This window comes from Protopterus annectens, chromosome 9.part0 (genome assembly GCF_019279795.1).
Source record: "Protopterus annectens isolate FY-2018-M chromosome 9.part0, PAN1.0, whole genome shotgun sequence".
Classification (NCBI taxonomy): Eukaryota; Metazoa; Chordata; order Ceratodontiformes; family Protopteridae; genus Protopterus; species Protopterus annectens.
Genome location: NC_056743.1, coordinates 1,275,987,382 through 1,276,014,661, shown reverse-complemented (window position 1 = coordinate 1,276,014,661; position 27,280 = coordinate 1,275,987,382). Strand labels below are relative to the sequence as shown.

Here is a 27,280-nt window from a genome sequence, read left to right as displayed (position 1 = left end):
TACACAGCAACCTTTGACATGATTATTTGTACATATATCTGTATAATTTGCATGTTCATATGATTGTCATTGTTTATTTACATGACCAACTAGTTAGAGGGAGGATGTAGAAGAGTGTGTATGTTCCTTTAAGAGCTATTCCAGTCAGTGAATACATGCATATAAGTACTGAGCACGTGGAAGCAAGAATGCCATTTTGTAGTGAGCAGCCAAAGTGTAAGCATACATGTGTGTAGCAATTAGTCTGTTTAAGTTTAATGTTACTGTTCTCCATCCTGATGTGTTTGTGTATAATAAACTACTTAAATGAACACCCAGCCTCTTTGTCTTACTCAGTATACACAAAGCGAGCGACAATGTGCACAATCCTGACTCCTATAAAAGAAAAATGGGCATCAGAACCTACATTTAATCTACGTTACTGGGCAAGCATTGACATCCTTGCCCAACATATGCTTGATGCTTAACTTACCTTTTACATTATATTGGAAGAACTATTGCAAGAACTGCAGAAGAGCATGTAAGTCTTGTTGTACAGTGACATTGTTTAGCACTGGTAAAAATGTCTTTGTTAATGTTGTATAATAGCATCAGCTGACATTCAGTGGTTACAGCAGCTCACATACATCAGTGGGTAGTGCAGGATTTTACCACAGCTGTCTATTTGATCACTTGGGCTTTGCCCTTGTGATTAGACCACACCAACAGTCTGAAATCCTGCATTATCCACAGCTGAGTTTGAGAAGTTGATGAAATATTTGTTGTGTTACATTGATGTCTACTTAAAGCTGTTATACTGGCAAAACAAAATATTTAAAACTCCATTATTTGTATCTTTCTCTAGTAAAAATTAAGTTTTTGAAGTTAATTTGTTTAAATAGTTGACTGATTTCTATTGTATTTTTCTTAAAACAGTTAATGCACTTGTCTGTCTTGGCCATAAGTACACTTTCTGAGACTAGTGACTACCTCTTGGGCCTGTTTCTGAAATGTAGCCTTAGATGAAATTTTTACAGCAGCTGCTTTGGACTTCACTGAACATTTTTGCAAGATGGTTGTGATCTGTAGAACTAGGGCTTTCTTTGGGGTTGTAATTACTAGATGTATGTTCCCGTGCAGGAGAAGGATAAACCTGGGGCTTTTATCCCGTTGTTGTCAAGGATAGCTCTCATACTAGATGTGAAAATTATGATAAATCTGGACAAGAATGTCCAGTGTTTTAAACATAGTCTGTCACCTTCCCCCTTTTCTCCGCTGATATGGTCTAGGGGTACTGTTGTTTTATACTCTGCTTTTGCACAGCATGACTGTGGTCTGGAGAAGAATGATGAGCATTATGGTTGGGCGGGGGTTAGTCTGGAAAAGTTTATTTTCAAGCTGCATAACAACATTAGTCCTACCGTTTACAAGGACTGACCTCTTCAATACAGATCTGTCATTATGGTAATGCATATTTATTTTATTTATTAATAGACTAACCTGTCTTCCTTTAAAAAAATCACTTCACTCACATCTAACACACAAGTGGGAATGCTCCTGCTCCCACCCCGCATAGCCTCTTCTTCTCCTCCTCCTACAGGCAACTATCTCATTTATTCCAGACTCTAATTTCATATTTGCATTTAGCAAATACTAATCCAGTTGTAAATAACTTCTTGTAATTCTCTAATTGTACTATTCCATTTCAAGAAACTGAATATTTACAAATGCAGTGTTTGGTTTTTTTGTACTTAATGTAACCTGAAATTTAATTGTAACTGCTGTAATCTTTGTTTTGTCTTGGAGCTTTACTCCCCAGGACTCCATTGAAAACGGATTCTTATTGGCCCAGTGGACTATCCTGGTTTACCAACTGCAAATAAATAAAATAAAAATAAATTTATAGCAAATTTTCATTTGAGTTTATATAATATAATGTATAAGTCCCAATTCTGTCTTGTACCTATCTTAATTGTGAACATTTAATGTTAAGATCCCACTTTTCTAGATTTCTTAGTTTTGAGGACAATCAACATTACTCCTGTTCACCAGTTTACAGGTTATGAAGCACCAGGGCATCAATTTACACCCAAAATATACCAGATATAATATAGAAACAAGATTTGCCTTTGTGCTAATGTGCTCATTCACAAGTTGAGAGAAAACTTAACTAAAACCTGTATGAAATCAACATTTGTCTTTGCCAGTTCTGTGACACACAGGCATGAAACCATTTCCACAACCTCAGTGAGCTGGGTTCGAGTCTGCATTGGGTGGAGCCAGCTGAGGGGGCAGTTGGCTAATTTAGCACTGATTGGGTGAGGTTAGCAGTTCATTCTTCCTGTGTGCTTGCCTCTTGGTGGTATTACAAAGCAGTGGCAAAGGACTGAGAATAGGAGGTTGACCTGCCAAACAGTGCATCATGCTTTAGCTAGTCTTTAATGTGTTGATTGCCTAAGTATAAACGGACTAGCATTGCAAGCCCTTATTCAACAATTTGCCTATAAATTACTATCTGAAGGGGTAAAGTTATTTTTTTCTGCTCGTATGTATGTAGAACACTTTTCTCTGGTGCTTATGGATTCTAGAGATGATCAAGTCATTAAGCTGCTTGAGGGAGAACTTGATTGTGGATGGTTAAAAATCAAAAAATGCTAAGGAAATATTTATTAATGCTGTCAATATTTACAGTTGCTCTTTGAGTATTGTAGCAGTAGGTTTGTCTTCAGAATGAAAAATTTATAAAAAAATACTGCCCTGCTGCTAGTAACACAGGCCACTCTGTGGCAGGTATACAGTGGATAAAAACCCTGTTAAAATGCCAGGTTTTTGTGATTTAAAAAAAATGAGACCACATTAAATCATTTCAAATATTTTCCTACCTTTAATGTGACCTATAACCTGTACAATTCAATTGAAAAACAAACAAATCTGTTGTGGGAAAAATATAAAAAATAAAAAATGTACAATACACTGGTTGCATAAGTCTGCACACTGTTAAACTAATACTTTGTTGAAGCATCGTTTGATTTAATTACAGCATTCAGTCTTCTTGGGTAGGAGTCTATCAGCATGGCACATCTTGACTTGGCAATATTTGCCCACTCTTCCTTGCAAAAGCACTCCAAATCTGTCAGATTGTGAGGGCATCTGTTGTGCATAGCCCTATTCGGGTCATCCCATAGATTTTTCTATTGGATTTAGGTCTGGACTCTGGCTGGGCCATTCTAAAACTTTAATTTTCTTCTGGCAAAGACATTCTTTTATTGATTTGATGAATGCTTGGGGTCATTGTCATGTTGAAAGGTGAAATTCCTCTTCATCTTCAGCTTTCTAGCAAACACCTGAAGGTTTTGGGGCAAAAGTGACTGGTATTTGGAACTGTTCATAATTCCCTCCACCTTGACTAAAGCCTCAGTCCCAGCTGAAGAAAAGCAACCCCAAAGCATGATACTGCCACCACCATGTTTCACTGTGGGGATGGTGTTCTTTTGGTGATGCGAAGTGTTGTATTTGCACCAAATGTACTGTTTGGAATTGTTGCCAGAAAGTTCTCATCAGACCTCAACACATTTTCCCACATGCTTTTGGGAGACTTGATGTACTGTTTTGCAAATTTTAGCCGGCCCTGAATGTTTTTCTGTGTAAGAAAAGGCTTCCATCTTGCAACCCTACCCCATAGCCCAGACGTGGAGAATACAGGAGATTGTTGTCACATGTAGTACACAACCAGTACTTGCCAGAAATTCATGCATTTTTGGCAGCCTCCCTGACCAGTTTTTGTCTAGTCTTTTCATTAATTTTGGAGGGACATCCAGTTTGTTGCAATGTCACTGTTGTCCCATATTTTCTCCACTTTTTGAAGACTGTCTTCACTGTGTTCCATGGTATATCCAATGCTGTGGAAATTTTTTTGTGTTCTTCTCCTGACTGATACCTTTCAACAATGAGATACCTTTGATGCTTTGTAAGCTCTCTGCAAACCATGGCTTTTGCTGTAGCAGGCAACTGAGTAAATGTCAGAATAATCCTACAAGGACAGCTGAACCATATTTGGGTTAGTCTCTTTAATTGATGACAGGTGTGTACCAAGGAAGACTGAATCTTGTAATTAAATCAAAATGTGCTTCAGCAAAGTATTAGTTTAAGGGTGTGCACATTTATGCAACCAGCTTATTGCATGTTTTTTTTTCATATTTTTTCACTAGCAGACTTGTTTGTTTTTCAATTTAATTGTACAGGTTATAGGTCACATTAAAGATGAGAAAAGTTTTGAAATGATTTATTGTGGTCTCATTTTTTTATATCACAAAAACCTGGCATTTTAACAGGGGTGTGTACAGTTTTTATATCCACTGTATGTCTCCAATAATGCAGATCAGTCTGCTGTTGTATCTTGGCATTAGCAGCGTGAAACAGCCTAATGATATGCATCCAGTCAGCGCAGGCCACTCTACTGATTTCATACTTTGCCACTAGTGGGGCAGGACAACTTGTTAATTTGTGCCTGATCCCTAGTAGAACTGCCCATTCCAAAGACTTGTATTCTGTCATCAGCTGCAAAGAGAACTTTGATGCTTTATACCTAGCCAGAAACATTTTCCTGAATTGCAGCCAGTTATGGTTGCAGGTAAGTAAACATACTGATCTTACCCTAAGCAATTTTGTGTTAAGCTTGTGTGACAGTCACCCCCCTACACACACACACACACACACACACACACACACACAAATCTGGTTAGTATTCTTTTCATGTTGCAAACGTCTGCTTAGTAACATAAAACATACAGCTGTACTTTTTACTTGTTTAACTTCCATTGTCATCAGTCTTGAGTTAGTCTCCAGTTTGCTTTGTCTTTAGTGCTTAAACTTAACATTTAAATATGACATTGGCTTTCTCCCCACTAAGTTCATTTGTTTTCTTTCTTTTTTCCCTTTTGTTCTCTTGAAGATTTTTACACTGTACAGAAAAGGACATTGCTCCATATGTGGAAAAACTGAGTGATAATACCTTGAAGGAGACGCTGTCTAATGGAGTGGGTTACCTACATGAAGGGTTGAACCTTACAGAACGCAACATTGTGGAGCAGCTGTTCAGCTCAGGTATGTGGTTGTCATGATGTTTTAACCCTTGCTTGAGATCTAATTTATATACATTGGTCAGCCTTTGGTAGCTTTAGAAGGTAAACCCTGGAGAACAAAATGCAAAGTTGAGTGGACTGCTTGAGGGCAAGGAAGAGGCAATGCTGCTAGGGCTTTGTCAAAACAAAGATGGTAGTTTGGATGGGGTTCACAGAAAAGTCAATAGGCATTGATGGAGCATATCGGTTGGGTTTAACATTGGTTGAGTGGATGTATGGTAAACTACAAGTAATTTTTGTATGGTCTGAGAGTACTCTGGCAGTTGTGGAAGCCTGGAGAAAGAGAGAGAAAGTTGAAATTCAAGTGGTCTTAATAGACCATGATTTCATGATTTCATGGAAGTTACCTTACTGTAGAAATTGCATTTTATTGAACTCAAGGAGTGCAGAAGAATACAAATAAAATAAATTGACCTGACCAGTAGTTTTGAAGATATTTTTTTCAGAGAGCATGCCAGTATTCACAAGTGCAAAGCTGGCACTTGCTAAACTTAAAGTGGTCATGTTTAATCAGTTGTTATGAGGAAGTGGAAAAGTTCATCTCCACTAAGATGGCTGACTCCTGTTGATGTGGAAGATGGGTTGGACAGAGCTGCCAAGATACAAAAGTAGAGTTGTATGTCCAGTGGGTGGTGGATTGTGGCTAAATAATGACCACTTGATAATACACTAAGGAAATGGCTGTCACAAAATGTATAAATGTCATTGGGCAGTGAAGCTAACATTTGAAATTTGTTTTTGATGTGGATAATGAGAAGGCAGATGAAACTTTCTGTTTTGTAGAGTGATGTGAACTGAGATTAACAGGATGCCGATGAGGTTTCCAAAGAGGCATATTCATCTGGGGGGTTTTCTGCCTCGTCCCCTGTTGGATTCGTGAACCATCAGCCTTCGTTTGTTCACTTCTCTCCTTCTGTGATCTGACCCACAGCTTCAGAGTTGTCTGGTTCGAGGATCCCCGGAGTTGAGATATTGGAGCCTACAGGTACTGTTATCTCAACTCTGATGGTTGGCCTGAATGATAACATCCCTGACCGTCTCAGAGCAGGGTGACTATTGGAGCCGTAGCATGGGTGTCTGATCCAAGGATTTGATGTCAGCGACGAAGATGTTCTTTGTGTTTCACTGTTGCAGTCATCACATTTGGGGTAATCTGCTGGCAGTAGCCTTTAGTCGGCCTGAATATCAAAGTCTTGGGTCCTTCGTCGGTTGCTGTCTCATCTTCCATGTCGTCAGATAGACAGGGGTATAAAGTATGCAGCCTACGCCATTTTAGCAGTCTTTCTTGCCGTGCGGTGCCAGAAGCAGAAGCAGTTCGCAAGTGCCGGTCGGCCAACTCCTGAAATTTTCATTTTCGGGTTTCAGAACCGAAGTCTTCAACTAAGCTAAGTACCCCGATGGGGAAACTTTTTCTTGCTCTAAACCGATGTCAGTAAACGTCAATAAATGTATTTCTTGTGGAAAACAAATGCCTCATAAAGATTTTCATTCGTACTATATTCCTTGCCTAGGTCCTGACCACGACGTACCTCACTGTCGGTTTTGTGCCTTATTTAAACAACAAACTATTCGTCATTTGTATATTTACGCTTCTAAATATTTTGGTACTTGGTTCAATTACCCAGATATGGCTTCGATAAGCCACCTGACTACCGACATTCCGAAAAAACGCAAAGCTAAAGACAGAGACAGAACGCATAGGTCCAAAGCTGCCGACGACGCTTCTCCTAAGCTAGTCGCCAGTTCGCTGGTACACAATGAGGTGCTTTTGCAGCCCCTGATACCCGCTACTTCAGATTTGCAGGCCTCTACTGAGACCCATTTGGAGTCCAATATGCCACAAGATGCTTCAACTGTGGAACCTGCGGATGTCTCTACCTTGGATGGGTCCGGAGCCGCTGTGCAGGTACTGGCTTCTGAGGGTGTATTCAGGCCTACTGACTTGCATATTAAACAGAAGCCATCTTCTTCTTCAAGGCCTAAAACTCGATCTGTGCCTAAAAAAATGATGCCCAGACCTCATGGTCAGGCTCCTATGCCTAAAAAACAAATGATAAGAATGGCTGAGGACCTTATTACACTAATATGGGGAAGCCACCCTTCCCCCTGTAAGACACCTAGGACTGATTTTCCTTCTGATTCTCTGATCAGTAGTCTGATATTTCTGTTTTCTCTGATGACCAGGATTTGCCCTTATCCACCTATGAGGATTCTGATGCAGAGGACTCCATTCCCTCTGCTTCCCCTCCAGAGGATTTCTCTTTTGGTGAAACCTTGCATACTCTTAGGGAGCATTTCAGCTGGGAAAGCCAGGATTACTCTGACTCCAAAAAGAGGCTTAGGGAATTCTTACTCCTGCCTCAACACAGGCCTTTAGCTATCCCTCCTGTACTGGACATTGTAGATGATGCCTTCTCGGAATCTAGCCTGGCCCCTGACTCTTTACCTCCTGCTCCCAGAAAACCTGATTGGTATTAGAGGATGTTCATCGTGTTTCACTGTTGCAGTCATTACTGTTGGGTTATCCTGCTGGCAGGCTACCCGCAGTCGGCCTGAATTCCAAAGTCTTGGTCCGGCGTCGGTTGCAGGGGTATAAAAGATGCAGCCGACGCCATTTTCTTCAGTCTTTCTTGCCGCACGGTGCCCGAAGCAGAAGCAGTTTGCAAGTGCTGGTCGGCAGACTCCTGAGATTTTCATGTTCGAATTTCAGATCCGAAGTCTTCATTTAAAGCTAAGTACCCCGTTGGGGAAACTTTTTTCTTGCTCCAGACTGACGTCAGAAAAAGTTAATAATTGTATTTCTTGTGGGAAGCAAATACCTCATAAGGACTTCCATTCTTTTTGTATTCCTTGCCTAGGCCCTGATCACGACATTGCTAATTGCAGGTTTTGTGCTAGATTTAACCAATGCACTATTAAGCGTCAGTACGATTTTGCATTTCATTACTTTGGCCGAAGATTTAATTACACAATGTCGTCTGATAACCATCCGACTACCACAATTCACAAGAAACGCAAGGAAAAGGACAGGCATCCGAGGTCCAAAACTGATGAGGCTTCTTTTAAGCCAGTCACCGGTTCGCCGGTTCTCAGTGAGGTGCTTTCGCAGCCCCTGATGCCCGCTACCTCAGAGCCGCAGGCCGCGCCTGACTTCCACGTGTAGCAGACTAGGCTGCTGGAAACTCAGGGTATTGGACACTTGAAAAATATTCCCTCAGATGGGTCCAGAGCCGCTGAGCAGGCATCGGCTTCTGAGGGTTTTTCAGGCCTACACAGTTATATGTAAAACCGACTACAGCTTCAAAGGCAAAGACTAAAGCACCACTAAAGACAAAGAAATAAGTGCAGCAAGCCCATGGACAGGCCTCCATGCCTAAAAAACAGATGCTCAAAATGGCCGAAGACCTAATTACTTTGATCAGGGGTTCCCATCCCCCTCCTGATAAGAGGCCTAGACAAGAGACAGAGTATGAATCTTCAGATCAGGTTTCCATTTCCTGTGACTCCTCTTCTGAATAGGAATTCTCTCTTCCTCCCTATGAGGATTCTGATGCTGAAGAATCTACCCCTTAAGCCTCTCCTCCTGAGGATTATTCTTTTGGGGAAACCCTGCATACCATGAGGGAGCACTTCCACTGGGAGAGCCAAGACTACTCAGAATCTAAGAAAAGGCTCAAAGATTTTCTTTTACTACCTCAGCACAGGCCTCTTACTATCCCCCGTTTTAGACATTGTAGATGATGTATTTTCAGAGTCCGGCCTGTCTCCTGACTCTTTACCCCTTGCACCTGTTAAGCCAGACAGATACTACAGGGTTCCAGATTCACATAAATTTCTTTATAAAAACCCTGCTTCTGACCCAGAAACTATTTCTCAGGGTCCCAAAGGGGTCAAAGCTTCCACTGCAAAAAACCCCCTATCCCCTCTGATAGTGATTCAACGGCACTGGACAGATGGGGGAAAAAGATTTACACTGCTGCTACCTTGGCTGTGAGGGCTTTAAATTGTCAATTTTATATGCTTAAATATCAGCAATACTTACTGTCACTGCTTAAACAGAAAATGTTAACTAATTCTGAATGTGCAGAAAACAAGGAAATGCAGGATTTATTGCATGCAACTAAACAAGTGGGGAAGCATACTTTGCAATGTGGTTTTGATTCTCTGAAGGCCTCTTGCAGGGCCGCTGTTATGGGTTCTGTCATTAGGAGGCATGCTTGGTTAAAGGAACAGAATCTGCCTGATCATGTTAAAGCAAAATTATTAGATGCTCCATTACAGCATGATACTTTGTTTGGTGTTAAAGCAGAAGAGGTGTTGAAGAAAATGAAGGACAAAGCAAAATCTATGCAAACAGTTAAGGATTTCTTACAGGTACAGCCACCCAGATTTAGCAGGAACTGGCCTACAAAGAATTGGTCCTTTCCAGTGTCAGACAGGCCACAAAGAGGCAGATACAGACACCCCAGAGGCAGATCCCAGCCCCAAGGCTCATACAGGCCTAAACAATGGGGTGCTTCTACCTCCAAAAGCGGAGAAGACAAATCACAGCCATACAGGAAACAGTCCCAATGACTTTCCTCTGCCAGCACCAAGCACTTATCTTTTAGCAGCCCCCTTAGGGGGAAAACTAGCACTTTTTTCACAAAATTGGCACATTATCACCCAGGACAAATGGGTCTTGAATATAGTGTCTCAGGGCTACAGGTTCCACTTTCACACCCTGCCAAGGGCAAAAGGTATGCCAGACCTGCCACACAATCAATGGGCAGAGGCACAAAAGCAAGTTTCATCCCTCATGGACATGAGGGCCATTCAGCGAGTACCACAGCAAGAGCAGGGACAAGGATTTTACTCGAGACTTTTCCTGGTACCCAGAAAGGACAAAGCCTGGAGACCAGTACTGGACCTGTCTATTCTAAACACATTTCTGGGCATTCCAAAATTCAAAATGTTGACTCTGCAGCAGCTTCTGCCCATGCTGGGCAAGAAGGCTTGGCTTGTAACTTTGGACCTAAAAGAGGCATACCTGCATGTCCCAATCAGACAGTCTTGCAGAAGATACCTCAGATTCATAGCTGGCTCAATGCACTACCAATTCTCTGCAGTGCCCTTTGGCTTATTTACTGCGCTCAGGGTCTTCACAAAATGCCTGGCACCAGTAATTGCATTTTGCAGACAAAGAGGAATTCAGATATATCCTTACTTGGACGACTGCCTTATTCAAGCAGAGAACAAGGACATTCTACTAAAGCATCTGGCGTTTTTAAAAAGATTACTAATTTGCCTAGGGTACACAGTAAAAGAAAAGAAATCAAAACTAGTACCCTCTCAAGAGATAGTATTCCTGAGTGCAAGCTTAAATACAACTTCCCAGATGGCTTATCTCATGCCAGACAAACAAAGGCAACTGACTTCTTACTTCAAAATGTTGGCAACAAAGACCCTGTTATCTGCAAGAAAAATTCTGCAGGCTTTGGGCTTCATGGCATCCTGCATTCTGCTAATTCCATATGCCAGACTGCATATGAGGAAACTACAATGGTATCTAAAAAGTGTTTGGACTCAACATTGCCACAGCCTGGAAACATTAATTACCCTCATTCCCTGCCTGCAACGGGAGTTTCGATGGTGGGCACAGGCCTGTCACCACAACAAGGGACAGCCATTCACTTTACCCACAGCCAGGCAGACACTAACAACGGATGCATCAGATTATTCCGGGGGGGCCCACATGGCAGGAAAATGTATTCAGGGCACATGGCCCACAAGCCAGATGCATCTTCATATCAATCAAAAAGAGATGCTAGCAGTTCAAAATGCCCTGACAGCTTTTCAAGGATCTACTTCATCCAGGACAACTACTGATAAAGACAGACAATATTACAGTTATGTGGTACATAAGCAGGGAGGCACACATTCCTACCCCCTCTGAAGACAAGCCATGACTTTGTGGGGCACAGCATTGACTTACCAAGTTCACCTGCAAGCACAATTCCTGCCAGGAAAGATAAATACTCTGGCAGATGAACTAAGCAGAAACCTCATGGATCCCCATGAGTGGAAACTGGATCCACAAGTCTTCAGCATGATAACAAGGAAATGGGGATGCCCAGACATAGATCTATTTGCCTCCCCTCACAACTGCCAACTACAGAGATTCTGCACAAGGACTTATCACAAGCAAGCATGGAAAGTGGATGCCTTATCCTTCAGCTGGAAAAACATAATAGTATATGCCTTTCCTCCACTGCCTCTCCTCCCCAAGGTACTCCTAAAGGTCAGACAAGAGAAGCCAAAAATGATACTTATTGCCCCATACTGGCCACGCCAGCACTGGTACCCAATCCTAAAGAACTTGTCTCAAGGTCCAGCCTGGACATTGCCTCAGATTCCTCACTTACTGACCAAACAAAACAATCAGATCCTGCACAGCCAACTCAGGACCTTAAATCTGGCAGCATGGCGGATAATGTAGCCATTCAGAACACTCCTCTCTCTAAAGCTGTGATGGATGTTATTTTGGAGGCCAGGAGGCCCAGTACCAGAAAATCTTATGCAGAAAAATGGAAGACATTCTATGCTTGGAACCAGGCACAAGGAATTGACACGTTTGTACCCAATATTCCTCAGATTTTACAATACTTAACTGAGATGCTGGACAAAGGCCTATCCTTTTCATCAATTAAGATCCATGCCTCTGCCATTTCAGCCCATTGCAATACAGAACCACCAATCTTTTCTCATCCTTTAATAAGGCAGTACCTCAGAGGGGCCAAAAACATAAGACCTCCAACGAGAGCACCAATACCTGCATGGGACCTCAGTTATGTCTTGGAAAAACTCACACTGCCTCCTTTTGAGCCAGCCTCAACAGCTGATATAAAATTCTTATCCTGGAAAACAGCTCTGCTCCTACCAATAACCTCCGCAAGACGAGTGTTGGAGTTACAGGCACTCATGGGTGTGGAACCTTTTATCATTTTCCATCCAGACAGGCTTTCTCTGAGGACAAACCCGACATTTATGCCTAAGGTGGTGTCCAGTGTGGCCCTTAACCAAACCATTCACTTGCCTACCTTTTATCCAAACCCACAGAACAAGGGTGAGAGACTTCTGCATTCTTTGGACGTACACAGACAGTTGCGCTTCTACTTGGACAGAACTAAAGCTTTCAGAAAAACTGAGCAACTTTTAGTGGTATAATGCTGCAGGATCACAAGGAAAGGCTATCTCAAAACAGACTATTTCAAAATGGATAGGCCATTGTATTCGTTTCTGCTATTCACAACATGGCATATCAGTGCCTAAGGGCATTAGGCCACATTCAACCAGAGCAGCAGCCACTTCAGCAGCTTTCTTCAGAGGAGTACCAACCAAGGACATTTTAGAGGCTGCAACTTGGAGTTCAGTGCACACTTTTAGAAAGCACTACCACTTACCTCTCTACTCTAAATCCAGAGCAGGCTTTGCCACTGCAGTTCTGCAGGGCCGCATAGCCTCTCCTAATCCTATTTAGCCCCAGCCACCCATCCTCAGCTTTGGGATTCATCCCAACAGTAATGACTGCAACAGTGAAACATGATGAACATAGTACAGTTGTGTACCTACCATAAATGTAGATGTTCGAGTGTATTCACTGTTGCAGTCCAGGTTACCCTCCCACCATCCCCCTTTCTTTTGCTGGATCTTATCTGTACTTCTCTATTCCATACAACCTATGTGGTGTATTTTCTTGTAGATGAAGGAAATGTTTACCTTAGTGCTTGCATGTTTATTGGCATAAGTTTTAGCATACCCTTTTGGGGGCACCTGACATCTGGGGCAAGAAAAACTGAAGAAAATGGCGTCGGCTGCATGTTTTATACCCCTGGTGCACTGACGTCAGGGAAGAGGCGGCAGCAACCGACGCCAGACCAAGACTTTGGAATTCAGGCCGACTGCGGGTAGCCTGCCAGCAGGATAACCCAACAGTAATGACTGCAACAGTAAATGCACTCGAACATCTACATTTATGGTAGGTACACAACTGTACTGTACCTGACTCTCACAAGTTCCTCCTTAAAAATCCTTCTGCAGATCCTGAGACCATTTCACAGGGACCCAAGGGCATTAAGGCTACTACTGCCAAAAATCCTGTCCCCTCTGATAGAGACTCCAGGGCACTGGATAGATGGGGAAAGAAGGTATACACTTCTGCTACTTTAGTCATTAGGGCTTTAAACTGCCAGTTTCATATGTTAATGTATCAGCAGCATATTATTAGATTGCTTAAACAGAAAATTGTTGATTCCTAACTGTGCTGAAAATAAAGAATTACAGGATTTAATGCATTGTGCTGAAGAAGTTGGAAAACATACTTTGCAATGTGGTTTTGATTCATTAGAGGCATCTTGCAGGGCTGCTGTCACTGGGTTTGTACTTAGAAGGCATGCTTGGCTTAAGGAGCAATCTTTGCCAGATCATGTTAAAGCTAAATTGCTGGATGCTCCCTTAAACCAAGACTGCCTTTTTGGCAACAAAGCAGAGGAAGTACTGAAAAGGATGGAGGAAAAAGCTAAATCTATGCAAATTGTTAAAGATTTCCTGCAAGTACAACCTCCCAGGTTTCGTAGGGACTGGGCCCTCTAAGAATTGGTCTTTCCTGCGTCTTCCAGGCCTTCTCAGTCCAAACCCAGAACCAGCAGAACACCCAGGTTTCAGTCCCAAGGTACTCACAGACCTAAACAGTGGGGGACTCCCACTTCCAAAGCAGGGAGTAGTAAGACTCCCCCCTATGGTAAACTGTCTCAATGACTTAACTTTAAACCTTCCAAGCCCTGCTCAACTGACTGTTCCTTTAGGGGGAAAGATTGCCCTGCATGCAAAAAATTGGGAACTGATTACCCAGGACAAATGGGTTTTAATATAGTTTCCCAAGGATACAGATTCCACTTCCACTCCTTACCAACCCCAAACGGCTGGCCAGACCTACCCCCACATCAGTGGGCAGAAGCTCAAAAGCTAGATGTTCTTCATCTCACATTGCTGCAGTCCTTACACTTGGGTAGTCCGCTGTCCTCGGTCGGCCCGAATATCAAAGTATTAGGCTGACGTCGGTCAAGGCGCTTAAGACTGACATCAGGACGTCAGGGTACAAATGCGCATGACCGACGTCATATCCTCAGTCTTTTTTGCCACATGGTCCGATGCAGAAGCAGCGTTGCAAGTGCCGTTCGGCGTTCTGAAATTTTTCGAATTCGGAGTTTCAGACCGAGTCAAAGTTGGCTAAGTACCCGTTGGGAATATTTTAGTTTTTTCTTGCCTCAGTGGTTTACCGGATGTCAGAAAAATTGAATAACTGTATTTCTTGTGGGAAGCAGATACCGCATAGAGATTATCATACTTTGTGTATTCCTTGTTTGGGGCCTGAGCACGACGTTGTTGGGTGTCGCTTTTGTGCTAGGTTTAATAAGCGCACTATTGCGAAGGTTAGATTGTGCCAGGTTGGTCTTGAAGCGGTGCAATTACAATATGCCGCCGGATGCTCCGGCCGCTTCTTCAAGAAGCGCAAGGACAAAGCAGCTAAACCCAGGCAAGAAGAGTCCGTACCGGACGCCGGTTCTTTGGAGGCATCAGTGGAACCGGTGGTTCCACCGGAGGCTTCTCTGGAGTCCCAGGGGGAGACTTTGATATTGCAGGATGTGGCCTCTCAGGAGGCAGGTCAGGCTGAAGGGGCTTCTCAGGTTACTGTACTCCCCTCCCTTCCTAGGGTGGTTAGGCCCTCTCCATCTGTTTCCAAGGCATCTCCCTGAGGCAGGCCAGGTTTAGCTTCTGTTGGTGTCACTCCTAGTTCTTCAGGATCTGTGCCCAAGAAGCACATGCTCAAAATGGCAGAAGATTTAATTACTTTGATTAGAGGTTCTTTGCCCCCTCCTGATAAGAGGCCTAGGGTGGAACCAGAGTTGGGGAGTTTTGAGCAGGTTTCGGATGTTTCAGAGTCTTCGGCTGAAGACTTGCAGGAGTATTCTCCTTATTCTGATTCTGATGTGGATGATTCTACTCCTTCTGCTTCTCCTCCAGAGGATTTTTCTTTTTCAGAGACTCTTCATTCTATGAGGGAACATTTTAAGTGGGAAGGTCAGGACTTCTCTGATTCCAGGAAAAGGCTTAGGGAATTTTTGCTTTTACCCCAACATAGGCCTTTGGCTATTCCTCCTGTTCTGGATGTTGTGGAAGATGTGTTTGCAGAGGCTTCACTTAATCCTGATTCTTTGCCTCCTGCTCCTGTTAAACCGGACAGGTATTACAGGGTGCCTGAAGCTCATAAATATCTGTATAAGAGTCCTAGGGCGGACCCAGAAACAGTTAGTCAGGGACCTAAGGGTGTCAAGGCCTCTGTGGTAAAAATCCGGTTCCTCCAGATAAAGAGGCCAGAGCTTTGGATAGATGGGGAAAGAAAGTCTATACTTCTTCCACCTTGGCTATGAGGGCTTTGAATTGCCAGTTTCACATGTTGAAATATCAAAACTATCTTCTTTCTCAATTGAAGTCTAAGGTAGATGCTCTGGCGGAAGGCATTGAGTGTAAAGAATTACAAGATTTGGTACATGTTTCTGAACAGGTGGGTAAGCATTCTTTACAATGTGGATTTGATGCTGTACAGGCCTCGTCTAGGGTGGCTGCCACTGGGTCAGTTCTTCGCAGGCACGCTTGGCTGAGGGATCAGAACTTATCTGACCATGTTAAGACAAGGATTTTAGATGCTCCTTTACAGTCTGATGTATTGTTTGATTCACCTGTGGAGGCAGTTTTAAAGAAAATGGAAGACAAGGCTAAGTCTATGCAGACTGTTAAAGATTTTTTGCAAGTTCAGCCTCCGAAGTTTAGTAGGAATTGGCCTGCTAAGGGGTGGACGTACCCTTCTTATGATTCACAGTCTAGGGGAAGATCTAGACGTGGTAGGGGTAGAGCTCAGGGCTCTTTCAGACCTAGAACAGGGAGTTCACCTGCATAGTCTTCGGGTGAGGGCAGGGGCCAGTCCTTTCGTAAACAGGCCCAATGACCTACCTTTTCAGCTGCCAGAGCCTTCTTGTCTGGCAGCACCTTTGGGAGGAAGGTTGGCACTCTTCAAAGAAAATTGGAGTTTAATTACCCAGGACAGATGGGTATTGGATATTATACACCAAGGTTACAGGTTTTATTTCCATACCTTGCCTCCTTTCAAAGGCATGCCAGACGTTCCTCCTCAGCAAAGAATAGAGGCTCACAAACAAATTTCTCTGCTGCTGCAAATAGGGGCCATACAGCCGGTCCCTCTGCCAGAAGTAGGCCTAGGATTTTATTCTCGCCTGTTCCTAGTACCAAAGAAGGGGAACACGTGGAGACCAATTTTGGATTTATCTATCCTCAACACTTATCTGGACATTCCCAAGTTCAAAATGTTGACGTTACAACAGCTTTTACCTCTGCTGGGCAAAGATCATTGGATAGTGACTCTGGATCTCAAGGAAGCTTACCTTCATGTTCCTATCAGGCTAAGTTGCAGGAAGTATCTGCGTTTTCGAGCTGGGACTTCTCATTATCGGTTCTCTGCATTGCCCTTTGGCTTATCTACTGCGCCCAGAGTGTTCACAAAGATTCTGGCTCCAGTGATAGCTTTCTTCAGGCTAAAAGGAATACAGATCTAGCCTTATTTGGACGATTGCCTGATTCTGGCCAAAGGAAGGGACGAGCTTCTTCATCATTTGCAATATGTGATAGCAGTGCTAAGATGCCTGGGGTATTCTGTGAACGAAATAAAGTCCAGTCTAGTACCCTCTCAAGACATGTGCTTTCTGGGTGTGAGACTGAATACAGCATCCCAGATGGCCTTTTTGACCCCGGACAAACAAAAGAATCTTTCCCTTTACTTCCATCAATTGTCTCATCAGTCCAGGCTGACTGCAAGGACAGTCCTTCAAGCCTTGGGGTTCATGGCATCTTGTATTCTGGTGCTTCCCAATGCCAAACTGCATATGAGGAAGCTACAATGGTATCTCAAAATGTATGGACACAGCACTGCCAAGATATGGACACTGTCATTCAGATAATACCTTGCATTCAAAAGGAATTTTTGTGGTGGGCTCAGGAATGTCACCTAAACAAGGGACTCTCTGTGACCCGGCCAGGCGCGAGTCAGATTCTAACGACAGATGCCTCAGACAAAGCTTGGGGAGCTCATCTAAATGGAAAGTGGATACAAGACACGTGGCCTGCCAGACTACAACATCTACATATCAACTTGAAGGAGATGTTAGCAGTCCAATTTGCATTAATAGCTTTCAAGGATTTACTTCTTCCAGGGCAGGTGTTGGTTCTAACAGACAACACAACTGTCATGTGGTACATCAACAAGCAAGGGGGAACACATTCTTATCCTCTATGCAGGCAAGCAATGATTTTGTGGGAGACTGCTCTCAGTTTACAGCTCAATCTTCAGGCAAGGTTTCTTCCGGGAGCACAGAACTCCTTAGCAGATGTGTTGAGCAGACGAATTATGGATCCCCACGAGTGGAAATTGGATCCTCATGTATTTCAGAAATTGACAGTGTCATGGGGAACTCCAGACATAGATCTGTTCGCTTCTCCACTAAACTACCAGCTGCCAAAGTTTTGCACAAAAAGGTTTCATCCCACAGCTTGGAAAGTGGATGCTCTTTCTTTCAATTGGAGCAATCTTCATGTGTATGCCTTTCCACCTCTGCCTCTCCTCCCAAAGGTACTCCTAAAGGTCAGACAGGACAAGCCAAAGATGATTCTAATAGCTCCAGATTGGCCTCGACAGCACTGGTACCCATTACTGAGAAGTCTGGTTGGGAGCCTCCATGGCCTTTGCCTTCGATTCCACACCTGCTGTCTCAAGAGAACAGTCATTTACTCAATGTCAAACTTCACTCTCTTCACCTAACAGCCTGGCATATTCTGTTTTAAACCCTGGAGGGTCTCAGCTTCCAGCAAGTTTTGAATGTTATTTTGGAGGCCAGAAGGCCTAGTACAAGGAAAGTATACGCAGATAAATGGAAGAGATTTTTATTTTGGAGTGCAGCAAAGGAATTTGATGTTGCTAAGCCTAATTTAAGTGTGGCTCTTCAATATCTTGTTGAGTTACTGGACAAAGGATTGTCCTTCTCTTCTATTAAGATTCATGCTGCAGCAATTTCTGCTCACTATGACTGTGATCCACCATTGTTTTCTCATCCTTTGTTTAAGCAATTCCTTAGAGGGGCAAAGAATATAAGACCCCAGAGAGCTCCTACTCCTGCTTGGGATCTCAATTTTGTGTTGGAGAAACTCACTCTACAACCTTTTGAGCCTGCAGCTACTGCCGAGTTGAAATATTTATCATGGAAGACTGCTTTTTGTTGGCCATTACCTCTGAGAAGGGTTTCTGAATTACAGGCCCTTATGGCAGTTGAGCCTTTCTTAATTTTCCATAAGGATAGGGTAACTTTACGTACTAATCCTTCCTTTATGCCTAAGGTGGTTTCTAGTGTGGCTTTAAACCAAACTTTTCCTTTCCCCTATTTTTAAGCAAACCCCAAAATAAAGGGGAAAAGATTTTGCACACCTTGGATATACACAGGCAGTTACGATATTATTTGAGCAGAACTAAAGGGTTCAGGCAGTCTCAGCAGTTGTTTGTTTCTTTTGCTTTGGGTTCTCAGGGCAAGCCTGTGTCAAAACAAACTATTTCTAAGTGGATTGGGTTTTGTATTGCTTTCTGTTATTCCCATCATGGTAAGGAGGTTCCAGCTGGGATTAGGCCTCATTCCACTAGAGCTACTGCCACTTCTACAGCTTTTTAAGGGGTGGCAACTAAAGATATTTTGGAGGCAGCTACTTGGAGTTCAGTGCATACTTTCTCTAAGCATTACCACCTTCCACTTTACTCTAAATCTAGGGCTGGGTTTGCCACTGCTATTTTACAGGGCATTTTGGCAGCTCCTACTACTTTATAGTTTTGCCATCCTCCCTTACCTCTGCTTTGGGATTATACCCAAGTGTAAGGACTGCAGCAATGTGAGATGAAGAACATAGTACAGTTTTGTACCTACCATAAATGTAGATGTTCGAAGATCCACATTGCTGCAGTCCAATTTACCCTCCCTCCTTCCCCTCTGTTAGAGGCGGTTGTGTGATTTGGGTTGTAAATATTGTGTATATTGTATATATTGTTCATATGATTAGTGCAAGGGTGGTTGGTTGTTTTTTGCTGTCTTTTGGTTTTGACCTTTCTGTTTAGGGTCTTCTGACATCTGGGGCAAGAAAAGACTGAGGATATGACGTCGGTCATGCGCATTTGTACCCTGACGTCCTGATGTCAGTCTTAAGCGCCTTGACCGACGTCAGCCTAATACTTTGATATTCGGGCCGACCGAGGACAGCGGACTACCCAAGTGTAAGGACTGCAGCAATGTGGATCTTCGAACATCTACATTTATGGTAGGTACAAAACTGTACTTTCTCTCTCTTCAGCATCAGAGCTATTCAACCTGTTCCAGAAGAAGAATGGGGACAAGGTTTCTACTGAAGACGTTTTCTGGTACCCAGAAAAGAGAATTCCTGGCATCCTATCCTGGATCTGTCTATCCTAAACACATTTTTGGTAATCCCAAAATTCAAGATGCTAACTCTTCATAATCTGCTTCCCATGCTAGGCAAAGATGCCTGGTTGGCAATACTGGATTTAAAGGAAGCCTACCTGCACATCCCAATAAGGGAATCTTGCAGAAAATACGTATGCTTCAGAGCAGGCTACGTGCACTGTCAGTTCTCTGCACTGCCCTTTGGCTTATCTACTGCGCCCAGGGTGTTCACAAAGTGCCTAGCTCCCAGACAAAGAAATATTCAAATATACCCATACCTGGACGATTGTCTAATTCAGGCAGAAAGCCAGGGCATACTATTAAACCATCTTGCTAACTTCTCTGGGGTACATCATAAATGAAAAGAAATCACATCTTGTACCCTGCCTACAAATTGTATTCCTGGGAGCAAGCTTAAATACAACTTCCCAGATGGCCTACCTCACGCCAGAGAAAAAAGTTAATTTGACAGCCTACTTCAAACTACTAGCCACAAAGTCCCAGTTATCTGCAAGCCCTGGGGTTCATGGCCTCCTGCATTCTACTAATTCCATATGCAAGACTGCATATGAGGAAACTACAATGGTATCTAAAAAGCCTATGGTGTCAAAATTCTCAGGATCTAGCATCAATGATTCCTATCATACCTTGTCTACAGATAGAGTTCCTTTGGTGGGCAGAGGCCTGCCACCAGAACAAGGGACTGCCATTCACTCTACCCCCTGCCACCGAAACCCTAACAGACGCATCAGACTATGCATGGGGGGGGGGGGGCTCACTTGGCAGGGCAGTGCATTCAGGGCAAATGGAGCCCAAGTCAAATGCACCTGCATATCAGTCAAAAAGAAATGTTAGCTGTACAGTATGCTCTGACAGCCTTCAAGGACCACATTCTTCCAGGACAATTATTGGTAAAGATCGACAACACCACTGTTATGTGGTACATAAACAAGCAGGGGGGAACCCACTCATACCTTCTCTGCAGACTAGCTATGGCTCTGTGGAACACAGCCTTGAGCTACCAAGTGCACCTACAGGCTCAATTCCTGTCAGGAAAGCTAAACACACTGGCAGCCGACCTAAGCAGAAATCTCATGGACACACATGAGTGGAAACTGGAGCCAAAGATATTCAACATGTTGAGAAATAAATGGGGGAGCCCAGAGATAGACCTGTTTGCCTCCCCCCAGAACTACTAATTGGACAAATTCTGCACAAGGACTCCCCACAAACAAGCTTGGAAAGGGGATGCCTTGTCCTTCACCTGGAAAAAACCTATCAGTTTATGCCTTTCCCCCTCTGCCTCTCCAATGTACTACTAAAGATCAAATAGGACAAACCAAGGACAAATACTGATTGCACCAGACTGGCCATGCCAACACTGGGTACCCCCTTTTGCGCAGTGTGTCACTACTGTCATTTGCCTCAGAGACCTGCCCTGCTGTTCCTCACAGCAGGAGGGCCAGATTCTGCACCCACAGCTTCAAACCCTGAACCTGGCAGCCTGGCTAATTACCTGATCTCTTCTTTATCATGCCTCAGTAAGCAAGTGTTGGATGTCATTCTGGAGGTAAGGAGGTCTAGTACTAGAAAATCCTATGCTGAAAAATGGAAAAGATTCTGTTCCTGGAACCAAACTCAGGGCATGGACAGCAGCGCCCAATTTACCTCAGATTCTCCAATATTTAACTGAGATGCTTCACAAGGGCCTTTTCTTTTACTCCATCAAAATTCATGCCTCAGCCATTTCAGCTCATTACAGCACAGAACCACCCCTCTTTTCTCATCCACTGCTGAAGCAGTTCCTCAGAGGGGCCAAAAACTTAAGACCACCCAGGAGATCCCCTACACCAGCCTGGGACCTTAACTTTGTATTGGAAAAAACTCACTCTACCTCCTTTTGAACCCGCTGCAAATGCTGAGTTGAAATTCCTTTCTTGGAAAACAGCATTTCTTTTGGCCATCACTTCAGCAAGAAAGGTGTCTGAATTACAGGCCCTCATGGCAGTGGAGCCTTTCATTGTATTTCATGCGGACAGGGTGTCCCTCAGGACCAATCCCTCTTTCATGCCCAAGGTGGTATCCAATGTGGCCCTTAATCAGTCCATTAATTTGCCAACCTTCTTTTCTAATCCGCAGAACAAAGGGGAATGAATCCTGCACTCCTTAGATGTGCACAGACAACTTAGATTTTACTTGGACAGGGCTAAACCCCTCAGGAAATCTGAACAGCTGCTGGTTGCATTTGCTGCAGGGGCAGAGGGGAAGGCCATTTCAAAGCAAACCATTTCTAAATGGATAAGCCATTGCATTCAATTCTGCTATAAACACCATGGAAAACCTACTCCGCAGGGGATAAGACCACATTCAACCAGGGCTGCATCTACCTCTACAGTCTTTCTCAGAGGTGTTCCTACCAAGGACATCCTAGCAGTTGCTACCTAGAGTTCTGTACATACCTTCACCAAGCATTACCATTTGCCTATTTTCTCTAAATCCAGAGCTGGCTTTGCCACTGCAGTCTTGCAGGGCCTTATAGCTGGTCCTAATGCTATCTAATTACCTCCTCCCATCCTTAGCTTTGGGAATCTACCCAAATGTGATGACTGCAACAGTGAAACACGAAGAACATAATACAGTTGTGTACACTTACCATAAATGTAGATGTTTGAGTGTATTCACTGTTGCAGTCCTGGTTACCCTCCCTCCAGCTCCCTGACTTCTATTGTCTATACCTCTATTCTTGTTTACTATGCTTAAAGCTTTCTGGTGTATTTGCTTTTTGTTGGAGGTGTAACCTTGTTTATAATTGCTTCCCATTATGGGGGCACCTGACATCTGGGACAATAAAAACTGATAAAATGGCGTTGGCTGCATGTTTTATACCCCTGACTACCTGACATCATGGAAGATAAGACAGCAGCTGACGCAGGACCCAAGACTTTGATAATCAGGCCGACTGAGGGCTACTGCAGGCAGATAACCCCAAATGTGATGAATGCAACAGTGAATACACTTGAACATCTACATTTATGGTAAGTGTACACAACTGTGCTTTTTTGGAGCTGGCTCTTCCCATCAGAGCCTCAGTGCTTGATAGCTTGGCTCTGACTCCTGTCCCGAATCCGGGAGTGGCAGGGGCTCACAGGGCTTGTCCTCAGACCGCTTTGGCTCTGGCCGATGTGCCCTCAAATCCCCTTTCACCCTCTCTATTCGAGGTGATGGAGAGGGTTCTCTCCATGCCTAGGATAGCTTTGATTCTTCCTTCTTTGGAGCCCGGTCCCTCCTCAGGGGAGTTTGTGCCTGAGTCATCCCTTCTCTCATCTACTGGGCAGCCTGTCCAGAAGAACTTCCAGGTGACTTGCCATTTGGAACACCCTGAGTCTTCTGATACCTTCCCGTAGCACCCCACCAAGGAGGTCCATTGTAAGCATACCTGCAAAAGGAGGCAGTTGAATTCCCTCCCCGGAATTCCTCACTGAGGACACCAATTTGGATGAAGGGGAAGGGTCCCCAAGATCCCCACCTGAGGATGTTTGCTTTGGAGACATCCTGGCCTGGCATTCCTGCACCAGAAGGGTAGGTGGTTTGCCTAAAACCCTAACCTTGAGGAATTAGTGCTCCTGGAAGCCTTCAGGTCGGCCCGTCTACCTGTTCATCTTGGGTGTCCCCCTCTGCTGACCCCCTTATTGATCTGATCTCCCGCAGGGTGTGGAAAAAAACAAAGTAGAATCCATTCCAAAACACCTGGACAAAATCCTTAGTGCCCCATCTGATGGGCTTTATTGGACTAAGGGTGTCCCAGTCGATGCCATGGTGTTTGTAGCAGCCAACAAAAAGGAGATGGGGTCCAGGAAAGTTCCTCTGTCCAGCTAGCTTCACACTGTGAGTGCTGAACTACTTGGCACATGTGACCAGACTACAGGGAGACCTGGTCAAGGAACTCTCTAGTTCTACCCCAGGGTTCATGTCTGCAGAGGAGCAGAAGACCTTTTCCTTCAGAATAGCCACCCTTCTTTCTATAGTGAATATGTCCATGAGGCTACTCTCACATGTGGCAGAAGGTGCCTCACGGTTGGCTGGTTTAGGCATTGCTATAAGGTGCCATGCCTAGATGCTGCTTTGTGATTTCACAGAACCCTTCAAGGTGTCATTCACCAACACCCCTTTCGACGGATCATGCTTATTTGGTCCCACAGTTAGAGAGAGACTCTCCCAGAGTGAGGAGGACAGAAAGACCTTGTCTGCTGTTGGAATCCGTTTTGCCACCCCTCAACAGTCCTCCTCCAGAACCAGCATGGTGGTAAAAAGTTTTGGATCTATAGATCTCAAGGTCCTTTTTTTTCCCTCCAGAGGCAAAGGAAAAAACATCAGATAGCGTCCTCGTGGCAGAGGGGGCCCAGTGAGCCAATGGTCTTTGAGATACCTTCTCGGACAGGCCCAATCAGCAATCCTGAAGGACTGCCAGACTGCTCATCTCTGGAGGCAGTCTGGAGATGTTCATCTCTACACCAAACAGCCTGTGAAGCAATCACAAGTGACCTTTGGGTGTTAAAATATCATATCCAGAGGTTATGTCATACCCTTTTTCCAAAATCCCACACCAGTCAAGACTGTCCCCGATGTTCCACCCAATCAGAGGGATGCTGCGGCATTTGAAATTTCAAAGCTGCTTGTAAAAAGAGTCATCCAGACAGTCCCCCATGACCAGCTCGAATCAGGCATCTGTTCCAGATTCTTTTTAGTGCCCAAGAAAATGGGGGACCTCAGACCCATTTTGGATATTACAGCCCTGAACAAATCAGTTGCCTACTCAAAGTTCTGAATGGTCACAGTTCAGTCCATTTTGCCTTTCCTGCAGAAGGACGACTGGAAGTGCTCTGTAGACCTTCAGGATGAGTGCTATCACATCAAAATGAACAGGTGCCTCCAGAAGGTTTCTCCACTTCTGGCTGGGAGATGGTCATTACCAGTTCAGAGTACTGCTGTTTGGTCTCACCACAGCCCCCAGGGTGTTTACAAAATGCACGGCAGTAGTGGCAGCTCACTTGAGACTGCAAGGACTCCGTGTGTTTCCTTATCTGGATGATTGGCTCCTAACTGCTGCCACCAGTTATTGACTCCTCCAGGGCAGAGACTATCTCTTTCAACTAGCCTTAGCCTTGGGCATCTCCATTAGTCTAAAGGAATTGCATCTCCATCTGTTCCTGGTGGTAGATTTCATGGGATCTTGTCTGGGCACAACACATTGCTTACCTCTTCTCCCTCCAGACAGGATCTCCACTCTCAGACTCCATGTCAAACAGATTCTAAACATCGCTTCACCTCCAGCATGTCTTGTTCTAAGAGCGTTGGGCTCCATGACTGCCACCATAACTCTTGTTCCTACAGCTGATCTCTATATGAGAATACTTCAGTGAACACTAGCAGTTCAGTTCAGTGGTCTCTTCTGTTATCCTCTAAATCATCAGGTCATACTATCGTGAGTATGCAAGGAAGCTCTTCTCTGGTGGCTTCAGTCGCAGGTTCTCAAACAAGGTAGTCATCTTTGTCCTTCACCCAATGGCCACTGTGACCACTGACACTTCTTAACTCAGGTGGGGAGGCATTACCTGAGTCAGTCCAAGGCGCCTGGTCCCCATTAGAGACCAATTTGCATATAAACATCCTGGACATAACAGTGGTGCATTGAAAGCCCTTCAAACCTTTCTTCCCACAGGAACCATTGCAATTCAGACAGACAATTTGCCATTTATTTGGTACATCAACAAGCAGGGAGGAAACAAGTTTTACCCCATATGTCGAAGGGTCATGAGGTTGTGACAGTGGGCAATCTCTTCCAGTTGCTTTCTAGAGGCAATGCACATTCCGGGGAAGTCAGTGGGAAGTCTAACGTTCTAGTGGACAGGCTCTGCAGGACCATTTTGATTCCTCACGAGTGGTGTCTGACCCCTTCAGTGGCAAACATGATCTTAGAGAAGTAGGGTCAACCTTGCTGTGATCTCTTCACATCTTCTTCCAACAACAAATGCAGTAATTTTTTTTTTTTGTCCTGATCCCTCCTCAGGGACAGTCACCAAGAGATGCTCTTGTCCATGCCCCCCCCCCCAGTTTGCTTTATGCTTACCCCTCCTCTTCCTGTCTTTCCCAATTTCCTCCAGGAAGCTCAGAGGTTGAAGTGCAAAGTAATCCTCATTGCTCTCTTTTGGCCTTGACAAGTTTGGTTTCCTTTCCTTTGATCTCACCTGATTTGCCCACCATGGACTCTTGATCCCTTTCTGATCCTACTGTGTCCCATCCTTTGGGAAGCTCTCACCCAGATCTACGTGGCCTGAAATTGACCGCTTGGTTGCTTCAGTTCCACTGATGGCTAGAAATCCCAGGCTGTCTTCCCCAGTTAGAAAAATTTTGGTTGCAACGCAGTTTCCACCAGGAAAATAAATAAAAGCAAGTGGAAGAGCTTTTCTATTTGGGCTCACCAAAATCAGCTGGATCCCTTTAAGGTTCCCATTCCTGCTGTTTTAGACTTTATAGCATCTATTTTTCATAACTGAGCTAGTTTTTCTACCATGAAAGTGCAATTGGCAGCCATGCCTGATTTTCACATTGGGGAAAATTCATCACCTTTGGTCTCATCCAAGTTACGCAGCACCTTTTTTAAAACAACACTTTTCTTCTTCGCCCACCTATCAAAGATCCCACACTGCCATGGGACCTTACTTGGTTTTTGCAAGCATTGGTTGTGCTTCCTTTTGAACCAGCAGCTAAAGTTGAGTTGACGTTCTTGTCATGGAAAACTGCTTTCTTAGTAGCCATCACTTCAGCTAAAAGAGTGTGTGAACCTCAAGCTTCATCTGTTTGCCACCTTATTTGATCTTCCACAAGGACAGAGAGAGACTTTGTGTACTTCTTTCCTGCCGAAGTTTGCATCTGAGGTTAACATCAATCAGGTCATCAATCTCCAAGTTTTCTTCCTATATTTTCAAAACATCATCATCTTTTGGCTGTCCCCATTAGGGGTCTCCACAGTGGATCATCTGTTTCCATTTCTTCTTGTCCTCTGCATCTTGCTATGTCACACCAACCACCTGCTTGTCCTCTCTCACCACATCCATAAACCTTATCTTAAGCCTTTCTTTTTTTCTGTTACCCGACAGCTCCATCCTTGGCATCCTTTTCCTAATATACCTAGCATCCCTCCTCAGCACGTCCAAACCAATGCAATCTCGCATCTCTGGCTTTGTCTCCAAACCGTCCATCCTGAGTTGACCCTCTAATATACTGATTCCTAATCATATCCATCCTTGTCACACCAGTGCAAATCTTAACATCTTTAACTCTGCCACCTCCAGCTCTGACTCCTGCCTTTTTGTCAATGTCACTGTCTCCAACCCATATAACAGCTGGTCTCACTACCCTCTTGTCCTTCCCTTTCACTCTTACTGGTACCAATCTGTCACAAATCACTCCTAACACACTTCTCCACCCTGCCCATACTCTCTTCTTCACCTCTCTTCCACATTCACTATTACTCTAAACTGTTGATCCCAAGTA

At 44.1% G+C, this 27,280-nt stretch overlaps 1 protein-coding gene across 2 annotated transcripts in view; it reads left to right on the top strand.

Annotated features, from left to right (window-relative positions):
* The window catches only part of SNRNP200 (small nuclear ribonucleoprotein U5 subunit 200), a 1,344,735-nt gene that overhangs the window by 1,114,428 nt on the left and 203,027 nt on the right, over positions 1 to 27,280 (top strand). For both annotated transcript variants that reach the window (XM_044084204.1, XM_044084205.1), the window contains one exon: positions 4,931 to 5,082. In XM_044084204.1, coding sequence (XP_043940139.1) covers positions 4,931 to 5,082 — 152 coding nt within the window. The remainder of the gene's footprint in view (positions 1 to 4,930; positions 5,083 to 27,280) is intronic.